The following is an 18,443-nucleotide window of genomic DNA, read 5'->3' as shown; positions in this document are numbered from 1 at the left end:
AAAAAAAAAAAAAAAAAAAAAAAAAAAAAAAAAAAAAAAAAAAAAAAAAAAAAAAAAAAGTAGATAGATTTTTTTTTTAATTCAAACAATTATAAAAATTGAATTATCTATTTATTTTATTCAATTAACCATATACAAATTAATGTCATAATTTTAGAACTCATATAATTTTGGAAAAAAAATTTGTTAAATTCTATCTTTTAAAAAAAAATAGTTAAATAATAAATTTAGTCCAAAAGCATTTACAAAATCGGATTACTAGCTTCATATTGAAAAAAAAAATTCTCGTTTACATCTCAAACAAAATCTACCGTGCATCATATTCAAGTCTTTAAGAATTATAATTACAGTCATGCTCGTGTTTCACAATTTCGTAGCATTCTCAAAACTCATGGACATGTATGTCTATCTAGTGTCACAACCGCACTTTTTTAGTTATGACACAACAATTATGCGGTGCTTGTTCTAACCCAATGAACAAGTCATTAGGTAAAAATCAAACTTCGCGAATAATTCATATGCATGGTCCAATCTCACAAGTATATAGATAAGACGTCCTGGATAGACATATAGATAAGACGTCCTGGATAGACATGACCATGACACCCACGTCAAGTCAAATAAATTGACCATGATTCTTGAATCAATTTGAAAGTCTAAAAATTAGTGTTAAATTATATATAATAAATTTAACAAACGATGAGAATAAATTTCTAGTTTTTAAAATATAGGAATAATTCAAAGAACATATATGCAAATAAGACTTTACAAAACAAACGAAGATAATGGGAGAGTTAATCTCAATATATACACTCTCCTTTGTGCTGCCATGCTGCAGGGCGAGCCCTCACTATCCGGTTAACACTTGCATTGAGTATTGGGTGATCTAGCCGAGGACTCCCATGAACTGGACTTACTGCAGATCAAAACAAAAGGGATGAATCAAAGGTTACTGATCATTCTCCTTTATCCGCTTCCCTGTCATCGTCTTCGTCGACGTTCTGCGCTTGCTTCACGAAACTAAGTTCACTCTCTGGCTTTGCTCGGTTTAGGGATTGAGCTTCTTCATCATCAGATTGAGCTCCGATTTCATCAGAGTAAGCATACCTTGGTTCATGATTGTTAAAACTTAGGATTAGGCTGAAAGAAAGTGGTAAAACATTGGAAAGTATAGAACACACCGTTGAGAACTTTGTGATGGAGCCCAGAGATAGCAGATAACGCATAATAAAGCAAATGCAAGAATGTTCCAAAAAGCAGTTATGATCCAAGCACTCTGCCACCTTTCATTAAAGGGATCTGTCGCCTTGAAGTAGACCTACCATATGCAAAAGCTTATCATGAAACATTGCTGTACAAGACAGCACTAAAATAATAACAAGAAGACACGGTGGGCAAGAGTCCCTAAAACAACGAGGTTCATGTAGATTTCATTATGCAATTTGAACTCTATTAGTAACCCTGGAGCAAACTTTCCATAATTATACACCAATTACTGCACAGCATGCATCAGCTAGAAGATGCAAACACTAATTGTAACAACCTAAGTTTACCGCTAGTAGATATTGTCTACTTTGGCTCGTTACGTATCGCCGTTAGCCTCAGGTGTTCAAACACGTCTACTAGGGAGAGGTTTCCACACCCTTACGAGGAATGTTTCGTTCCTCTCTCCAACCAACATGAGATCTCACAATCCATCCTCCTTGTGGGCCCAGCGTCTTCATTGGCACAACGCCCGGTGTTTGGCTCTTATACCATTTGTAACGGTCCAAGCTCACTGGTAGTATATATTGTCCGCTCTGGTCCGTTACGTATCACCGTTAGCCTCACAATTATAAAACGCGTCAATTAGGGAGAGGTTTCCACACCCTTGTAAGAAATGTTTCGTTCCCCTCTCCAACCGATATGGGATCTCGAGGGTTCAGCGTCCTCATTGGCACATCTCTCGGTGTCTGGCTTTTATACCATTTGTAACAGCCCAAGCCCATCGCTAGCATATATTGTCCGTTTTTGCCCGTTACGTTTCACCGTCAGCCTCACGATTTTAAAACGTGTCACTGGGGAGAGGTTTCCACACCCTTGTGAGTAATGCTTCGTTCCCCTCTCCAACCAATGTGGGATCTCACACTAACTTCGGTATCCCATTTTTTATATTTTGTTTTTCATTTGGTAAAGCATTAGGTTGGCACTATAGATGTCTACATGGATAAAGGAATAAAATGTGTAAAGAGTTTGAAGTCATACCTCAAATCCAATCCAAGCAACAGAAGCAATGACAGTGGTCACCAAAGCATTTGAGAACTTCCTATATATTTCCAACTTAACAGAGCTCCTCTTCATCTGAAAGAAAAGAAGAAAAAAAAACAAGTTTATCTAATGAGAGGATCCATGCTGTTAAACTTGGCGGATATCAGGAACAGGAAAGCAATACCTGTAGCTGCTCTAACGTTCTTGAAAGGGAAGTAAAAATCCACAATATTAAAAATGCATCTAGGAACGCATCAGGGAGGACTAGCAACAGTCTTGCTCTTCCAGAAACATCATTTATAATCCCAACATACTCTGTAATATCCAATAACTCAGATGCCAAAAAGTAAGTTATCCCTAGAAGAAGAACCTTTGAGGTAAGACCACCAAGAGTGGGCCGAACGACACCATAACCCATGGCAATTGACAGTATAAGAAGCCGTGTAACAGTTTTCCTTACAGCAGCCACGGTCACCACCCATGTTGTGATTACGACTGGCCTAATTCCGGTATCGTTAAAGTTTACATACTCGAAGTACCAAAGGACCATCTCAAATAATCCGAGCGCAACGATGACTGTGATGCAATGCTGAAGTTGCAGAATATCACTCCAGAACCTCACATACTGAGATAGCCAAATGACAATAAGCAATAAATATGCAACGGACATACATACATAAAATCTCATTAAAGAGAACATCCGTCCTGGTAAATAACCATGGGGATTTTTCCACTTTGTTCTCCCACTCATCACCAATCCTTTGAGGTTTGGATCACATGTTACAAAGAACAAGTTATACATTCCAGTTTTTGTAATGGAAACCTCCATATCTTCCATGCGAGTGTGAAGATAGTTACCACTGAACTGCACATTTAAAACAACAGGCCAGTTAATATCTGATGAAGAAGGTCTTTTAATGACTTCCCCTTGCTTACATCCTTCAAACTTGGCAAGATCTGGAGTGCAACATACAGCTCTCTGCCCACCATAAGCCGAACCACCAATGTTATCACGATCAGCAGCCTCGAAGATGATAACTTGTATCAATCCAGTGCTATGCTCCATGTCTGTATGTTGGTCGGCAGCAGCTTTGCTCCTCCAAAAGGTGATATTATAAAATCTGTCCCATTTGTAAATTTCATGTACTGAGAGAAGAATACATACATATATACATACAGATTATAAACATTCAGTGAGCTACAGCAGGGCAAAATTTTACAAAAACCAGTTTCTGCGAATAATTAAATCCTTCAAACATTCTCGAGGATGCGTGCAGATAGGTCAATACGATCTTTAGAAACAAGAAACAGAGTTACTAGCCAAGTTGTTCAAAACAAATTTTCTAATCAAATATGATCTTTAAACAAAACGAACTTCTTCAATGGAACGATATTGTTCTTCATTTTCTATCTCACCAATGAATCATGTTTTAAAGCCAAATGTTACCCCCAATATAACAAAATGAACACAGATCCAGCTCAAGTATAACCAAATTAAAACGCAATTACATCTCAATTTCAAGGACGCCTTCAACAAAACCTATCCACACGGACTCGCAAAAGAAGCACATGAATCAAAATCAAGACATCCAAAGAGTTAGGAAGAGTACTGGATCGAAGATTGGACATTGCGGACAGAAGGCGTATCGGAATTAGCCGCGAGAGAAGCCGCAAGACCTTCACTGCCGCCGGAGAGAAGAAAAGAGTTACCGACATCAATGAAAGCTTCTTTGTCGTAGAAATGGATTGATGCATTGGCTAGATTCACTGTGAGTGACTGTAAGAGTATGAACCAAGCATACAAAATGAATAAAGGATTTGAAACAGCAAGAGATGTTTGTTTCAAGATATTCATGGCGACGGATCAAACAGAAAAACAAGAAATAGAGAGAAAGAGAGACAAAAAGAGGGATCGGCGTTAGAATGGAATCGGCAGATGAGATCGGAGTCCGATTGTCAGAGAAGCAGTTGTCAGTGGGTCGATACAAAAAGGGAATCCTACCACACGCGCTCACCTTATATGTGATTGAGACAGCACAAAATAAATTCTGTTAATTTAAAAATTTTAGAGGATCAAAATTAATATATATATTTTTTAAATTCAATATTCTAAATTATATATATATATATATATATATAGTAATTTATTGTCTTCTACCAGACGTTGGTTAAATTAAATTTTGGTCGATTTGAAAAAATTAAAATTTAATTATATATATAAAATGTAACTGTCTAGATCCAACTAGGAGATATTGTCCTCGATTCAACTAGTAAATATTGTCTTCTTTGGTCTTCCCCTCAAGGCTTTAAAACGCCTATGCTAAAGGTTTTTAGGTGGTTTGTTCTCCTCCCCAACCCCGCTAACAGAGGTTCTCCCTCAAGGCTTTAAAACGTGTATGCTAAAGGTTTCTAGGTGGTTTGTTCTCCTCCCCAACCCCGATATTGTCTTCTTTGGGCTTTCCCTTTCGGGCTTCCCCTCAAGGTTTTAAAACGCGTCTGCTAGGGGAAAGTTATGGTGATTTGTTCTCCTCCTTTCCCTTTCGGGCTTCCCCTTAAGGCTTTAAAACACGTATGTAGGAAAAAGTTATGGTGATTTGTTCTCCTCCACACGGGCTTCCCTTCAAGGCTTTAAAACGCGTTTGCTAGGGAAAAATTCCAACGTAGAATATCACATAAAATTATAGACACATCAAAATTTTCTAAATAATAGGGACTAAATTTGTGTGTTTAGAGTTTTTTTTTTTTTTTTCGTCTTCTTCTTGTTGTTTCTCGGGGAGAGACAGGGACGATGTCGAACCACAGTCTGATCTGATGCCCGAGGTTTCAGCCCCGACAGAAGGGATGGATTGAATGCATTACTAACGAGTATCGCCAATTGATTCCAAGTTGCCAGTTTCTCAAGCTGTTTACTATCATGAGAGTGCCAAATATTGGTGTTACAATCTTACAGGCCATGTCGATGCCGATGCCGATGTCGATGTCGGCCTTGTGGAACTCAATTTCCAGGAAGGTAGCTGCATTTTCATGATTCACGATACTAAAAGTTTCATCAGCTTGAAAAGAACACAACTCGTTAATACATATATCATCGACCAGCTCAAGGCTACAGAAAATACAATCACTTCGGATAGAAACAATCATTCTCTTTACACTATACAAAGAAATGACATAAATAAACAGAGTCCGACACATCCAAAATAAGAAATCAGCCTAAATTACACAATACACTGGCTGTATTACCTAAGTCCTATGATCAAGCAACAAACAGAGGTATAAATGAATCTGACTCCCACGAACAAAACTGGAAGTTTTGTGGTAGAAACCACTTTTTTTCGACGAATGCATTCCACCACTGCACGCTCATACGTTACCTTCTTTCGAGGTTTTACGTGCAGTGTTTCGACATAACGTTTCGTGGCCAGTTGAACTCCCAAACAGTGTCCAGCTTTTGTCTGATCACAGCTGAATGATATCAAAAATCCAAGACAAAGAGAAGCGTTGAGCTAGATTAAGGCACTCCAGACAGCCGCACTCCCTTCACCACACTTTTCATGGACATTCTTGATCCTCTCCACAGATTTGCATATTCCACTGCAACTCCAGTCAAATGATGCAACGCACATGTTTCCTGCCTGTGCCTTCCACTCACAATCTGCAAACATTTTATGTCTTTAGAGAAAGACCAAGATGAAACTATGCTATGATCAGGTTCATCTGATGAAAATGTTACCAGGTGGAGTCCCGCAGCACATATTGCGGTCATCTATGTGCTCGACTTCAAGCCCAATTAACCAAGCACCGAGCGACACGTCTTCATTAGCATATTTGTGCAAAATTAGCCTGCATCACAAGTGTAAATTTAAAAACCCTATCATTAAGAATCTGATACAAAGATCACATACATATTTCTTCCAAAAAGAGAGGTGGAGGATATATATAACTTCCCAAAAGTCATAAACGTTTAGTGTTAACACGAGGGCTCATTTACCATTCCATTAGTAATAAACAACTAAAAAATCTATGCAAGTTCTACTATAACCGTAGCCCACCGCTAGCAGATATTGTCCGCTTTGGTCCGTTACGTTTCGTCGCCAACCTCACAGTTTTAAAACGCGTCTACTAGGGAGAGGTTTCCACACCCTTATAAATGAATGTTTCATTCTCCCCAACCAATGTGGGATCTTATAATCCACCCCCATTGAGGCCCAGAGTCCTCACTGGCACACCCCCCAGTGTCTAGCTCTGATCCATTTGTAACAGTGCAAGTCCACCGCTAGCAGATATTGTTTACTTTGGCCCGTAACGTATCATCGTCAGCCTCACAGTTTTAAAACACGTCTACTAAGGAGAAGTTTTCACACCCTTATAAGAAATGTTGCATTCCCCTCCCCAACAGATGTGGGATCTCACAATCCACCCCCCTTGGGGGTCCAACATCCTCACTGGCACACCGCCTAGTGTCTAGCTCTGATACCATTTGTAACATTCAAGCCCACCACTAGCAAATATTGTCTACTTTGGCCAACGGTATCGCTGTCAACCTCACGGTTTTAAAACACATCTACTAGGGAGAGGTTTCCACATCCTTATAACGAATGCTCTGTTCCCCTCTCCAACCAATGTGGGACCTCACAATTAAAACGTAAAAAAGAGCTGCAAGCTCATCAACTAAGAAAAACTTCCCATATACATCAAAGAACATAACATTTTCTTTTGATTCAGTTCATATTCGATCCATTTAGACAAATTTATATGAACAACTTCGTATATATTAAGAAACTTACACAAGCTATGATGATGTGTTTACTTTACGTACTCTAATTGTACACAGAAAAGCTATAAGCTTACTGATTATTCGCAATGTAGTTGGCTAGATCCTTTGAGATTGCATAAATCTGTCCAGTTGCATGTCTGAAGTACTTATTTCCCTCCTCTCCAAATTTCCAGAATTCAGGTTCATGGTATTTGACAGCCCTATGATCAAATAAATAAGCAAAAAGAAAGCATATTATTACAAATCCTCCTCTCTTAATAAACATGATAAGCAGTCCATGAAAATTACTTTGAAGATAGAACAGGTCCAGATTTCATGCATCCAATATAAACTCTGGGCTTTGACCGGTGGTAAGCCAGAGTGGTAGCTAGCATCCCTGTATGGGGAAGAATTATAAGAAACGCGATCGTGATAAATGTATTTTTCGCTTTCACATACGTAGAAGAGATAGCAACTTAACGACGTGAAACGTACCTAAATTCACATGGACATCGTCGTCTATCTTAACGTAGAAGTCAGCATCCCATATAGAAACGGCAGTGGAAAAGAAGGCTTTTGTTTTTGCAGACAATTCGTGGTACCCTTCAATATGCTCCTGCACATCATGATTCAGTTTACAAGCTGAATGTCTAATCATTCTTTTATATGATCATAACTCCATTTAGATTGTCTTACCAGTCTAAGGAAATCTTTGTGCAAGGAATCTTCAGAATCAATAGCGCGATCTAAAATGCTGTTCGATGTTGCGCTAATCATGCAAAGATCGACGAGTTAGTTCGATAAGGGAGAAAATGCTAGAATAACACAAATAGGAGAATCTAACACAGTATGGTAATCACAATCAGGAAAGTCTAGTGTTACTTATTTATACAGTGAAAGGAGAAAGCTGACAGATTAATAGTAGCTGCTGCTTTTGCAAAATGGGCCAATAAAGAACTTGTTTTGCCCATTAAGAGAACATTGAGATCCCACATCGGTTGATGAGGGAAACGAAGCATTTCTTATAAGGGTGTGAAAACCTCTTTCTAACAGACGCGTTTTAAAACTGTGATGTTGACGGCGATATATAACAGGCCAAAGTGGACAATATTAGCTAGCGGTGGGCATGGGATGTTACAAATGATGTTACAAATGGTATCAAAGCCAGACATCGAGTGGTGTGTCAGCGAGGACGTTAGGCCCCCAAGGGGGTGGATTGTGAGATCCTACATCAGTTGGAGAGAGGAACGAAACATTCCTTATAAGGGTGTGGAAACCTCTCCCTAACAGACATGTTTTAAAACCGTGAGGCTGACGGCGATATGTAACGGGCCAAAGCGGACAATATCAGCTAGCGGTAGACATGAGATGTTACAAATGGTATCAGAACCAAACATCGGGTGATGTGCCAGCGAGGATGCTGGGCCCCCAAGGGGGGTGGATTGTGAGATCTCACATCGACTGGAGAGGAGAACGAAGCATTCCTTATAAGAGTATGGAAACCTCTCCCCAACAGACACGTTTTAAAACCGTGAGGCTAACGGCGATATGTAACGTGCCAAAGCGGACGATATCTTCTAGCGGTAGGCATGGACTATTACAAATGGTATCAAAGACAAACACTGGGTGGTATGCCAACGAGAACAATGGATTGTGAGATCCCACATCAGTTAGAAAGGGGAACGACTCATTCCTTATAAGGGTGTTGAAACCTCTCCCTAACAGACACGTTTTAAAACCGTGAGGCTAACGACGGATACGTAACAGGCCAAAGCTGACAATATCTACTAGCGGTGGGCATGGGCAGTTACAAAAAAGCAATCCAAAAACTACAGAAAAGATGGTTCGTCTCAAAAAGTCATCACAAACCCACTTTAATTGCCAAGCTTTGAAACAATCCACAGCATGACAATGAAAGGCTCTCACAGAGAAATTTGACCAACAAAAACTTTAATACCCTATGCTTTAAATGTCAATTTCATTCATTAGGACCATCCGGTTGAAAAAAGAGAGCCCCATCATTATGGAAAGCGACTCCATCATCACCAGCATCTAATTTCAAACAGTTAGCTACAGCCAATAACCCACAAGAGACGCAATTATACCTATGGCCAATCATAAACCGAACGACAATCCCTTTCTCTCGCTCCAACTGGAACAGCTTTTCACCTGACCAAACATCAAACCATGTTTTAGTAGAAAAACAACGTAAACTGATGAAAATGAGACATAACAACAGTGTGGGGAACCTAAATACCTCGAGGCATCCACGTCTCTCTAACAGAATCTCGACGCCTTCGACTACTAAACGCGGTGTTTATCCCAATCACCATTAACATCTTCTTCTTTGGCAGGTTGTCTTGAACAGAAGATTCAACAGAAGGGGTGTAATTCTCAGAGGAGTGTACCTCCCGAGAATTCCTAGCCTCCACTAAATCCATGTTAAGCATTGTAATTTTCTTGTCTAAAGATCTGTACACATCCAGAAATTTCAAATAAGGAAACTAATTTGTTCCAACGAAACTGGAAATATAAAGAACAAGTTGCACTAACTTGATTGCTTCGTTAGTTCTATAAACTTCGGTCATCATATCCCTTTTCTCCGCTGGCTTAAAATTTTTCCAAGAAACAGAAAATCATACTCAAATGCGCAATGGAATCAATCAGTCGTATAAGTAAGGCAATCAGATGCAAACACTCACCATCTTAATAGGGTTATCTTCAGAGACGATTTGAAGTTCCTGCTCATGGCGATGCCGAGAGATGACCTGACCATTGGATTCAGGCACCGACCATATCCTGCAACATAACGCAGAAATCGAAAAACCCCGATCATGATCAAACCCAGAAAAACACAGAATCGCATGAAATCAAGAGGAGAAATCGAGAGGCGAAATTAGAAACCTGTTTGTGACGAGCATACCGAGAAGGAAGAAGGGGAAACAAAAGAAAGGAAACCATACGATGGAGATCTTTCTAAAGCCACGATTCTTCATCTTTTTTCCTCTGTGAAATGGGGAATCTCTCAAAAGACAGACGACCCACCAGGAGGAAGACGAAAGGTGAATGAAATTGGGATTGTTTATGAATCAATTGGGCGCGTTTTTTATGGAAGTCAGAGGATGAAGGCGGCGAAAGGATGAAACGAATGGGGATTTGGGGGTTTGATTAATCGCGCCACCAGTCGTGCGCGGTTTCGGAAGAATTATAAACCTGTCTGTTAATCGGTTTCTAAATTGAAATGATTTAACTTTTAATTGTTTACTAATCTTTGATTAAAAAGGAAGGTCGTTGCCCAATCGTTGAGATTTTTAAGACAACCTACGAATATTGTTTTTCCAACTATGGTGGACTTTTTAAATAGTAATTTAGTATTTTTCTTCTTTAATTTTTTATTTTTTTTAATTATATGTATCAAATTAATTTTAAATTTTTAAAATATATTTCGACAAATTTTAAAATCATCAGAGATATATGAATCAAAATGAGAATAATCTTAAAAATAAGATGACTAAAGATAGCTTAAAGAAATGAAAGTTAGTACAGAAACTTTGTGGTTAAGTCGGTTTAGTTTGAACAATTTTATACTGGGTGGTATTCAATAATTTTTCTTAAGATACATGTAACGACCCAGATCCACCGCTAGTAGATATTGTCTTATTTTGGGCTTTCTCTTAAAGCTTTAAATTACGTCTGTTAGGGGAAGCCCGAACGGGAAGGTCCAAAGAGGACAATATCTACTAACGGTAGATTTTGGTCGTTACAAATGGTATCAGAGCCAGACACTAGACGATGTGTCAGCCTTCTCGCTGTTTTCTGAAGGGGGTAGACATTGTGCCCTGAAGGGTGGATTGTGATGTCCCACATTGGCTAAGGAGGAGAACAAACCACCATTTATAGGGGTGTGGAAACCTTTTCGTAGCATACGCGTTTTAAAGCCTTGAGGGGAAGCCCGAAAGGGAAAGCCCAAATAGGACAATATCCGTAGGTCGTTACAATACATGTGAGTTGAAATTTTTTAATTTATTAATATTTTTTTAACCTTATGTTAACTTTTATTTTCTCTATTCACTATAATTATAACATAATGTAATGAGATATATTTCAAAATTATTAATTTCATATAATTTTTTTTATTTTCAAATTTTGGATTGGTTGTTTAAAACCACATGGAAATTGCTTTTTTTTTTTTAATTAATAAATTATTCTTATTGGATTACGTGTTCAATTTGTTTATATTGGTAATTTTTTTGAAATCTTGACTAGAGATAGGTCTTATTATGTTTCTAGATAGGAAAAATAAGCCGGCATTAAAAATATGGAAATTATGTCAAATTAATTATTTTATTATTTTATTTTCACATTAGAGGTATATTTTCTTAGCATTACGCTCACTAAGAGACATACTTGTAGGCTATCATCGCATCATTGACTTAGTAGGAGACCACGAGTTTTACTCTACGTTGTGTCGTGCAAACAAATCAAGTAAGTGGGTCGGTCAAGAGCATGAATGCAAATTGTAATTCCAAGTGGGGTCAGGTACGTGAACAAACACACGGGTCAAGGCGTGTGCTGGATGTGGGTTTTAGCCGAGGTCTGTGGGTTGCACATGGGTAATTCTAGATTTTGGTTGTGATGGACTTGCCTCATGGGCGAGTTTGGGCTACACACTCACTGGGTTAACGGGTTTTAGATTCAACACCAAACTTACCCAAATTCGAACCTATGGGTCTCTTTTTTATTACCCGACTCACTACAAATTTATACCTCTTTTTCTCTCTCTTCAAATTTGCTCTCGGTCTCTTATTGCTTTCTGACGCTTCTTCGACGACGGTCACTCACTGATTACTCTAATAAGTATTTGTTCATAGGTCGTGACGACAAGAAAACCTTCACAAGAAGATAAAGAGATATAACGTTATATTAAAAAAATATTCGTTCTAATCATGAAATATATATCTTGTAATATATCTAACGTAAAATAGTCAATTCAATGTATAATAAAAAGTTTCTAAATCTCACTTAATATAAATCATTATAACTCGATGCATGTTTGAATATTTAAATATTAAATGATCCAATAAATAATTTCAAGTGGTTAATTAAAAAAAAAAGACAATATTTGAAATTCAATTCAATTTAATTTTAATAACTCGAAAATTAAAATAATTTTGAATATTGGATTAAGAAAGCACGAGGATATTTCTTTTAGCTGCAATTCATTGACCGAAGGCTATAATTTTTAAAATTTATTTTCATATTAATTTGAAGAAAATAATTAAGAATATAGAGTTTAAATTTAAATTAATGATTAGAATACTATATTTATGAATATTAATAAATTATTAAAAAAATTAAATATTAACCATTTGTAGATATTCTTCAAAATTTTTAATTTTTCTTATAAAAAAATTAAAATATTAATGTTAGATATTTTTGTACAGTTATTTCTAAAAATGATTTGTGATATTTATCTTAATTTAAATAATAAAGTTAAAGCTATTAAAATTAATTAAAAAATCAGGTAGCTGATTTTACTTGGCGGCAAACGACGGCACTAACCCAGCCACGTAGGTCAACAAGCTGGCAGTGGGCCCCACTCTCACAATTTTCACATTTCTGAAACTAGACGTTATTCCGTCTAGATAAAAATGTTAGACGTAAGTTTTGGTGTGACACGCGTCATTCGCTTACCTACACCTTNTTTTACTTGGCGGCAGACGACGGCACTAACCCAGCCACGTAGGTCAACAGGCTGGCAGTGGGCCCCACTCTCACAATTTTCACATTTCTGAACCTAGACGTTATTCCGTGTAGATAAAAATGTTAGAAGTAAGTTTTGGTGTGACACGCGTCATTCGCTTACCTACACCTTTACCAACTAGGATTCTTCACGCTACCGGCTATTCCGGTCACCCGGTAACCTCCTTACCCTTTCTTCTTCCTCTTCCCACTCCCATCTTTGCATCCAGATTCATCGTTGTCTTCTCTTCACTGGAATGCTCTTCTCCGATTAAACTGCATTTCGTTATTTTATTATAAATCTGTTTCGTTTTCGTTGTTCATCTCCATTTCTATCTGAATCCGGATTTCCGCTTCTTAGATGGAAGCTTCTTCTTCGTCTACAACCACTCCTCGCCGGTCGTTCTTCCGATACTGTCACTGTAGTTTTTTCAGGCGTTGTTGTCGTTGTTTCTGCTGTTTCTACTCATATCCTTAGGTGTGTTCGTTGAATTCGTTTTGTTCATCGTCTTCTTCTGCTGCTGATTTTCGGGATTATGGATTTTCGTCATGCCCAGTCGGATCTTTCTTTACGATTTAGTTCTCATGCCACATCTTCGATATCTAGAAGTTCGATTGGGGATAACTCGAGCTATTTGTGTTCGACGGCTTCGAATTCGTCGTATTTGTTGGAACTCCGTGAGCAAAAGGACGAGAAGTTCAATTTTGTGAAAGGGGACCCGGATGATCATAGCGATGATGAGAAGTTCAGCCTTCTAGGGCAACCCTTGCGTGTGAAGAGGCAGAGAGACAGTCAATCGTTTCTCAATCAGGATTCTGCGAAACGGTTAGCGATTATGGATGAATCGAGCCTTGAGGCGAGACGAACGTCGGTTAGGGCATGGGGGAATCAGTCGCTTCGAATTGCTGACCCGGAAATTCATGATATTATGGCGAAGGAGAAGCAGAGACAATATAGGGGTATTGAATTGGTTGCTTCGGAGAATTTTGTGTGCAGGGCTGTCATGGAAGCCCTAGGTAGCCATTTGACGAATAAGTACTCTGAGGGAATGCCTGGCGCTAGATACTATACGGGTAATCAGCACATAGATGAGATTGAATTGCTTTGTTGTGAGAGAGCGTTGGCCGCTTTTGATCTTGATCCTGAGAAATGGGGAGTGAATGTGCAGCCTTACTCTTGTACATCAGCAAACTTCGCTGTGTACACCGGTCTTTTGCTCCCAAAGGATCGAATTATGGGTTTGGATTCAGCATCGGGAGGACATCTTAGTCATGGGTATTATACTCCGGGTGGGAAAAAGATTTCAGCGGCTTCTATATTCTTTCAAAGTCTACCTTATAAAGTGAATCCCCTAACTGGGTACGTTGATTATGATAAGCTTGAAGAGAAGGCGCTTGATTATCGTCCGAAAATACTAATCTGTGGAGGAAGCTCGTATCCACGCGAATGGGACTATGGTAGATGTAGGCAGATCGCAGACAAATGCGGAGGAATTCTGATGTCCGACATGTCCCATATAAGCGGTCTTGTGGCGGCCAAGGTGTGTGGATTCTTCTTATAACATGTTTCTTGAGAATTGTGATTGAATTCATCATGTCAGACTTTAAGATTTCTGTAAGATAATGCGTTTTTTTATTGTATATGCCAACAATGATTTTAATTTGTTATGTTAAATTCTGATTGAGGTAATATGTTCCTGAAGTGGGGTGGGATTAGTTTAGCCCTTAGGATAGCGATTTGAACCTTCCTGCCATTTTTGCTACTCATTTATGTCCTTATGACTCTGTCTATGCTGCAGGAATGTGCTAGTCCGTTTCAATATTGTGATATAGTAACTTCAACAACACACAAAAGTCTCAGAGGGCCCAGAGGGGGTATTATCTTTTTCAGGAGGGGTCTAAAATCGAGGAAGCAAGGCGTGCTTCTAAATCATGGAGAAGAAACTGGCACTTATGACTTTGAGGACAGGATAAACTTTTCCGTTTTCCCATCGTTACAAGGGGGTCCCCATAATAATCATATTGCTGCACTGGCCATAGCGTTAAAGCAAGTGGCTTCTCTCGAGTACAGAGTATATATTCGACAGGTGAAGAAAAATGCGCAGGCTTTAGCATCAGCTTTATTGAGAAGAAAATGTAGATTGGTAACTGATGGTACAGACAACCATTTGGTGCTGTGGGATCTTATTCCTTTGGGACTAACAGGTACTGCACTCAGATATTTGCCTCCTTCTGGATATACATTGTTTAATTGCACACTAGATTTTAATGGTTCTCTGATATGATAAGACCCTTGAGCAAATATTGTTAGATATACGAACTTTTGGTGATTATTCTTGTGCTTTCTGAGTCGTCATCAATCGTTTATGCTGGATTATTGAGTTAGCTTTTGTGGGTTATCTCTGGGTTTGATTTGATTGCCTTCTCCCTAAAAGATAAGACGGAAGGGGTAATAGCATAGCTGTTCCTTCTCAATTATTGGGGATGCCCACTGTTCTTTCATAAAGAAATTTCTAACCTTCTTTCCTCTTTATTTATAATTCATATTATTTGTAAAAGCTCAAACGGAACGTTGGTAGATATTTTCTTCTTTGGACTTTCCTTTTCAGGCTTCTCCTTAGGTTTTTAAAACCTCTGTTAGTGAGAGTTAGTGAGAGGTTTCCACACCCTTATAAAAATGTTTCGTTCTTCTCCCCAACTGATGTGAGATCTCACAATCTACCCCCTTCGTTCCTCGCTGAGACTCGTTCCTCTCTCCAATCAATGTGGAATCTCACACAGCTTATTGCCATAGTAGGGTTCAAAGAATGTGATTTTCTCTCTAGTTAATATTAATTTCTACTTGAACCTTCTATGGATTTTCAAGTCCGTGGAGTGCTAAAAGTATATATATGATTGAATTTGTCATAGCTTATCGACTTTAAGCTTTTAAATTGAGGAGTGGCTGCTAATTCTTATACTTTTGTTGTTTATTTTATTTTGCAGCCAAGAACTATGAGAAGATCTGTGAGCTATGTCATATTACAGTCAACAAGTGTGCTATCTATGGTGACAATGGAGCCATTTCTCCTGGAGGGGTGAGAATAGGTGCGTACTTGTATATAGAGTACTCACTCAGCTGATTTTGCTCTTGAGATAAACTTATAGAAACTTATTTTCTTGTTCAGGCACTCCTGCAATGACAACCAGAGGTTGCCTAGAGGCCGATTTCGAGACGATTGCTGAGATCCTTCTTAAAGCAGTTCAGATCACAAAAATGGTCCTTCATAGGGAACACGGAAAACTAAAAGATATAATGAAGAATTTACAAAACAACAAAGATATTATGGAGCTTCGAAACCGCGTTGAGGCCTTTGCTGCTTCATTGGCAATGCCAGGATTCGATATATGAATGTGTGAGCCTCTCTGCTTTTACACTACAGCTTCACTTGGTAACCTCAAACACGAACAAATTCATGCCCCACACTTGTTTGCCTGTAAATTATAGAAAAAAAGGTTGAAGTTAGACATGAATGAATCATTCATATACTTGTAACTGTGAATCCCAGATTACAATAGGGAGGTTTTTACCTCAAATATCTCCCATTTACACATGGTTTTGGTTTGGTGCCACTGTTTTGTCAGAGTATGTTTAATCTCGGGATTTGAAATCACTGTTTATATACCTAATAATGGTACTTCGGAATAAAAAAGAAAGAAAGAAGGGGGAAGCTTTTGATGCAAGCAAAATCTACTTTTGGAACATTATAGTGGGGGTTTTGCCTTAAAGATGATGTTCCACATTGGCTGATGCTTTTTAAAGCCGTGAGGGGATGCCTAAAAGGGAAAGCCTAAAGGAGGACAATATCTGCTAGCAGTGGATCATGGCGTTACAAATTGTTTCAGAGCCCGACACCGGACGATGTGCCAGTCTTCTTGCTGTTCCTCGAAGGGGGTAGACACGAGGCGATGTGCCAGTACCCCCAAATGGGGTGGATTTGGAGGGAGTCCCACATCGATTGGAGAGAGGGATGAGTGTCACGCTGGGCCCCGAAAGGGGGTGAACTGTGATGTCTCACATTGGTTGGGGAGGAGAATAAAACACCATTTATAAGACCTTGCCCTGCCCTGTTTTAAAGCCTTGAGGAGGGGATGCTTGAAAAGAAAAGACTAAAGAGGATAATATCTATTAGTGGGATGGATCTGAGTTGTTACAATCATGTTATGTAGCACTATCTTATTATTAACACGGGACATCGGAAGGGACCAACCATAAAAATGATTAGAACCAATGTCTTCAACCTCACTTCTTCTCGGGCTGATTAGACTTGAGATATGATCAACACATTCCTTTTTTATAAACAAAAACAGGAAAAATACAAATGAAATCCCTTACATAATTACATTATTACAATAATGTAACAACAACTGTATGAACAACACAACCAATAATACTCTCAAACAAATTAAACAAAAATCCAGTTTTCTTCACACCTTCCAACTTCGACTCCTTGTAAGCCAATACGGCGACGTTCTGCTGATTTCAGTCCCCTTTTCCATAGCCAATCTCTCCCTGTTCTCTTCCTCCATTAACCATTTCAAGCTCTTCTTCTTCTTCTTCACCTTCTCTTCCACCCAGCTCTTCGCCGGAGCAGACCTGCAACGCATTAGCAAAAGCGCGTTCTTGGGCGGCGCAACCGGAGCATCATCATCAACAGCACACCCATTCATCATCCTATTCTCCTGTAAAACCATAAACCATTTAGAAAATGCAGCTCTGGAGCTTTCAGATTCTTCTTCTTCTTCTTCTTCTTCTTCTTCTTCTTCTTCGTCTTCATCTTCTTCAGTCGTGAAATCTGCTTCTGGGAAAGCTCTGAAACACCTAAAATCAAACCGGAGGCTGCGTAAACACGTTAACATTTGCATTATATCTTTCTTAAACCCTAAAGATTCCACCCAATTAACCCTCCTCCTCCGCCGTAATTTCCTCCGATTGTGAATCCTCTCTATCTCCTCCATCACCGACTGCCACCTCTCCCTGTTCTTCCGCCTCATCTTAACCTGCCCTGCACATGTCACTTTCGGCGACGACGGTTCCGACATCTCCGACCCCATCGTCTTCGCTTTCGCCCATACCACCGGACTCTCCGCCGATTTCCTCCGTCGGTGATGGTAACTCCGGCGGCTACGACGCAGCTTACTGGAATCAGAACCCCTCACTGGACTACAAAGCGGATTTGGCATTAAAGCCAAACGCGATCGAGAAGGAAAACAAACCAACAAATCCGTGGATGAAATCCCTTTAGCTTCTCTACCCAATTTCATAATGAATCCGTTTTCCGGCATCTGGGTTTTGGGATTTGGGGTTTTTAAAACACAATTCTTACAGAGAATCAGAAGAACTGCGTTAAATTTTGAAACTCCCCTTTTTGGCTGCCTTACAAATGGAATAAGGGTGAAGAAGATTGGTGGAAGAACAGGCATGTGGGGCTGCGTTTCTTCACCTCTACTTTTCCTCCAATGCATTAAAGCCCACTACCTTTGTTTCATTATCCAATCATAGCCTAACTCCACCAGCCCATGCCATAAAAGCGCCCTCCCTCGCTATCACGACAAATTATTCAATGAAACTATCGTTCAATAAACACAAGGTGTAGAACATTTAATGATGTAAGATTGTCGGTCAAATTATGAAAGACTTATCTACGTTCATGAAATGATG

At 39.1% G+C, this 18,443-nt stretch overlaps 4 protein-coding genes across 4 annotated transcripts; 1 reads left to right on the top strand and 3 right to left on the bottom strand.

Annotated features, from left to right (window-relative positions):
• Positions 1 to 680: 680 nt before the first annotated feature.
• Positions 681 to 4,244, bottom strand: LOC111787508 (transmembrane protein 87A-like). Its single transcript, XM_023667491.1, has 5 exons — positions 3,858 to 4,244; positions 2,432 to 3,368; positions 2,245 to 2,340; positions 1,182 to 1,318; positions 681 to 1,107 (listed from the first exon to the last, which is right to left on the bottom strand). The coding sequence occupies exons 1-5, from the start codon at positions 4,100 to 4,102 to the stop codon at positions 957 to 959; spliced, it is 1,566 nt and encodes a 521-aa protein (XP_023523259.1). The 5' UTR covers positions 4,103 to 4,244; the 3' UTR covers positions 681 to 956.
• A 1,086-nt stretch (positions 4,245 to 5,330) lies between these two features.
• Positions 5,331 to 10,221, bottom strand: LOC111786128 (beta-1,3-galactosyltransferase 7-like). Its single transcript, XM_023666473.1, has 11 exons — positions 9,905 to 10,221; positions 9,703 to 9,799; positions 9,554 to 9,609; positions 9,258 to 9,472; positions 9,106 to 9,169; positions 7,697 to 7,769; positions 7,496 to 7,616; positions 7,310 to 7,397; positions 7,096 to 7,221; positions 5,978 to 6,087; positions 5,331 to 5,899 (listed from the first exon to the last, which is right to left on the bottom strand). The coding sequence occupies exons 1-11, from the start codon at positions 9,994 to 9,996 to the stop codon at positions 5,751 to 5,753; spliced, it is 1,191 nt and encodes a 396-aa protein (XP_023522241.1). The 5' UTR covers positions 9,997 to 10,221; the 3' UTR covers positions 5,331 to 5,750.
• A 2,709-nt stretch (positions 10,222 to 12,930) lies between these two features.
• On the top strand, positions 12,931 to 16,354 carry LOC111788645 (serine hydroxymethyltransferase 7-like). The gene is made up of 4 exons (XM_023669068.1): positions 12,931 to 14,283; positions 14,542 to 14,947; positions 15,728 to 15,829; positions 15,910 to 16,354. Exons 1-4 carry the CDS (start codon positions 13,279 to 13,281, stop codon positions 16,131 to 16,133), a joined length of 1,737 nt encoding a protein of 578 aa, XP_023524836.1. The 5' UTR covers positions 12,931 to 13,278; the 3' UTR covers positions 16,134 to 16,354.
• A 701-nt stretch (positions 16,355 to 17,055) lies between these two features.
• Positions 17,056 to 18,256, bottom strand: LOC111787660. Its single transcript, XM_023667678.1, has one exon. The coding sequence runs from the start codon at positions 18,245 to 18,247 to the stop codon at positions 17,210 to 17,212; it is 1,038 nt and encodes a 345-aa protein (XP_023523446.1). The 5' UTR covers positions 18,248 to 18,256; the 3' UTR covers positions 17,056 to 17,209.
• Positions 18,257 to 18,443: the final 187 nt, after the last annotated feature.

This window comes from Cucurbita pepo, chromosome LG02 (assembly GCF_002806865.2).
Source record: "Cucurbita pepo subsp. pepo cultivar mu-cu-16 chromosome LG02, ASM280686v2, whole genome shotgun sequence".
In the NCBI taxonomy this organism is placed as follows: domain Eukaryota; kingdom Viridiplantae; phylum Streptophyta; class Magnoliopsida; order Cucurbitales; family Cucurbitaceae; genus Cucurbita; species Cucurbita pepo.
This window is presented reverse-complemented; position numbering and strand designations above follow the sequence as displayed.

Excerpts from the sequence above, each read along its gene's own strand:
- LOC111787660 (XM_023667678.1), bottom strand. The coding sequence starts at position 18,247 with ATGCATTGGAGGAAAAGTAGAGGTGAAGAAACGCAGCCCCACATGCCT.
- LOC111787508 (XM_023667491.1), bottom strand. The coding sequence starts at position 4,102 with ATGAATATCTTGAAACAAACATCTCTTGCTGTTTCAAATCCTTTATTC. Across the intron at positions 3,369-3,857 it reads AATGTCCAATCTTCGATCCA|ATTTTATAATATCACCTTTT; the intron begins GTACTCTTCCTA and ends CAAATGGGACAG. Across the intron at positions 1,319-2,244 it reads TTGCTTGGATTGGATTTGAG|GTCTACTTCAAGGCGACAGA; the intron begins GTATGACTTCAA and ends TGCATATGGTAG.
- LOC111788645 (XM_023669068.1), top strand. The coding sequence starts at position 13,279 with ATGGATTTTCGTCATGCCCAGTCGGATCTTTCTTTACGATTTAGTTCT. Across the intron at positions 14,284-14,541 it reads GCGGTCTTGTGGCGGCCAAG|GAATGTGCTAGTCCGTTTCA; the intron begins GTGTGTGGATTC and ends TCTATGCTGCAG. Across the intron at positions 14,948-15,727 it reads TATTCCTTTGGGACTAACAG|CCAAGAACTATGAGAAGATC; the intron begins GTACTGCACTCA and ends TTTATTTTGCAG.
- LOC111786128 (XM_023666473.1), bottom strand. The coding sequence starts at position 9,996 with ATGAAGAATCGTGGCTTTAGAAAGATCTCCATCGTATGGTTTCCTTTC. Across the intron at positions 9,800-9,904 it reads GGTATGCTCGTCACAAACAG|GATATGGTCGGTGCCTGAAT; the intron begins GTTTCTAATTTC and ends GTTATGTTGCAG. Across the intron at positions 9,170-9,257 it reads AGAGACGTGGATGCCTCGAG|GTGAAAAGCTGTTCCAGTTG; the intron begins GTATTTAGGTTC and ends ATGTTTGGTCAG.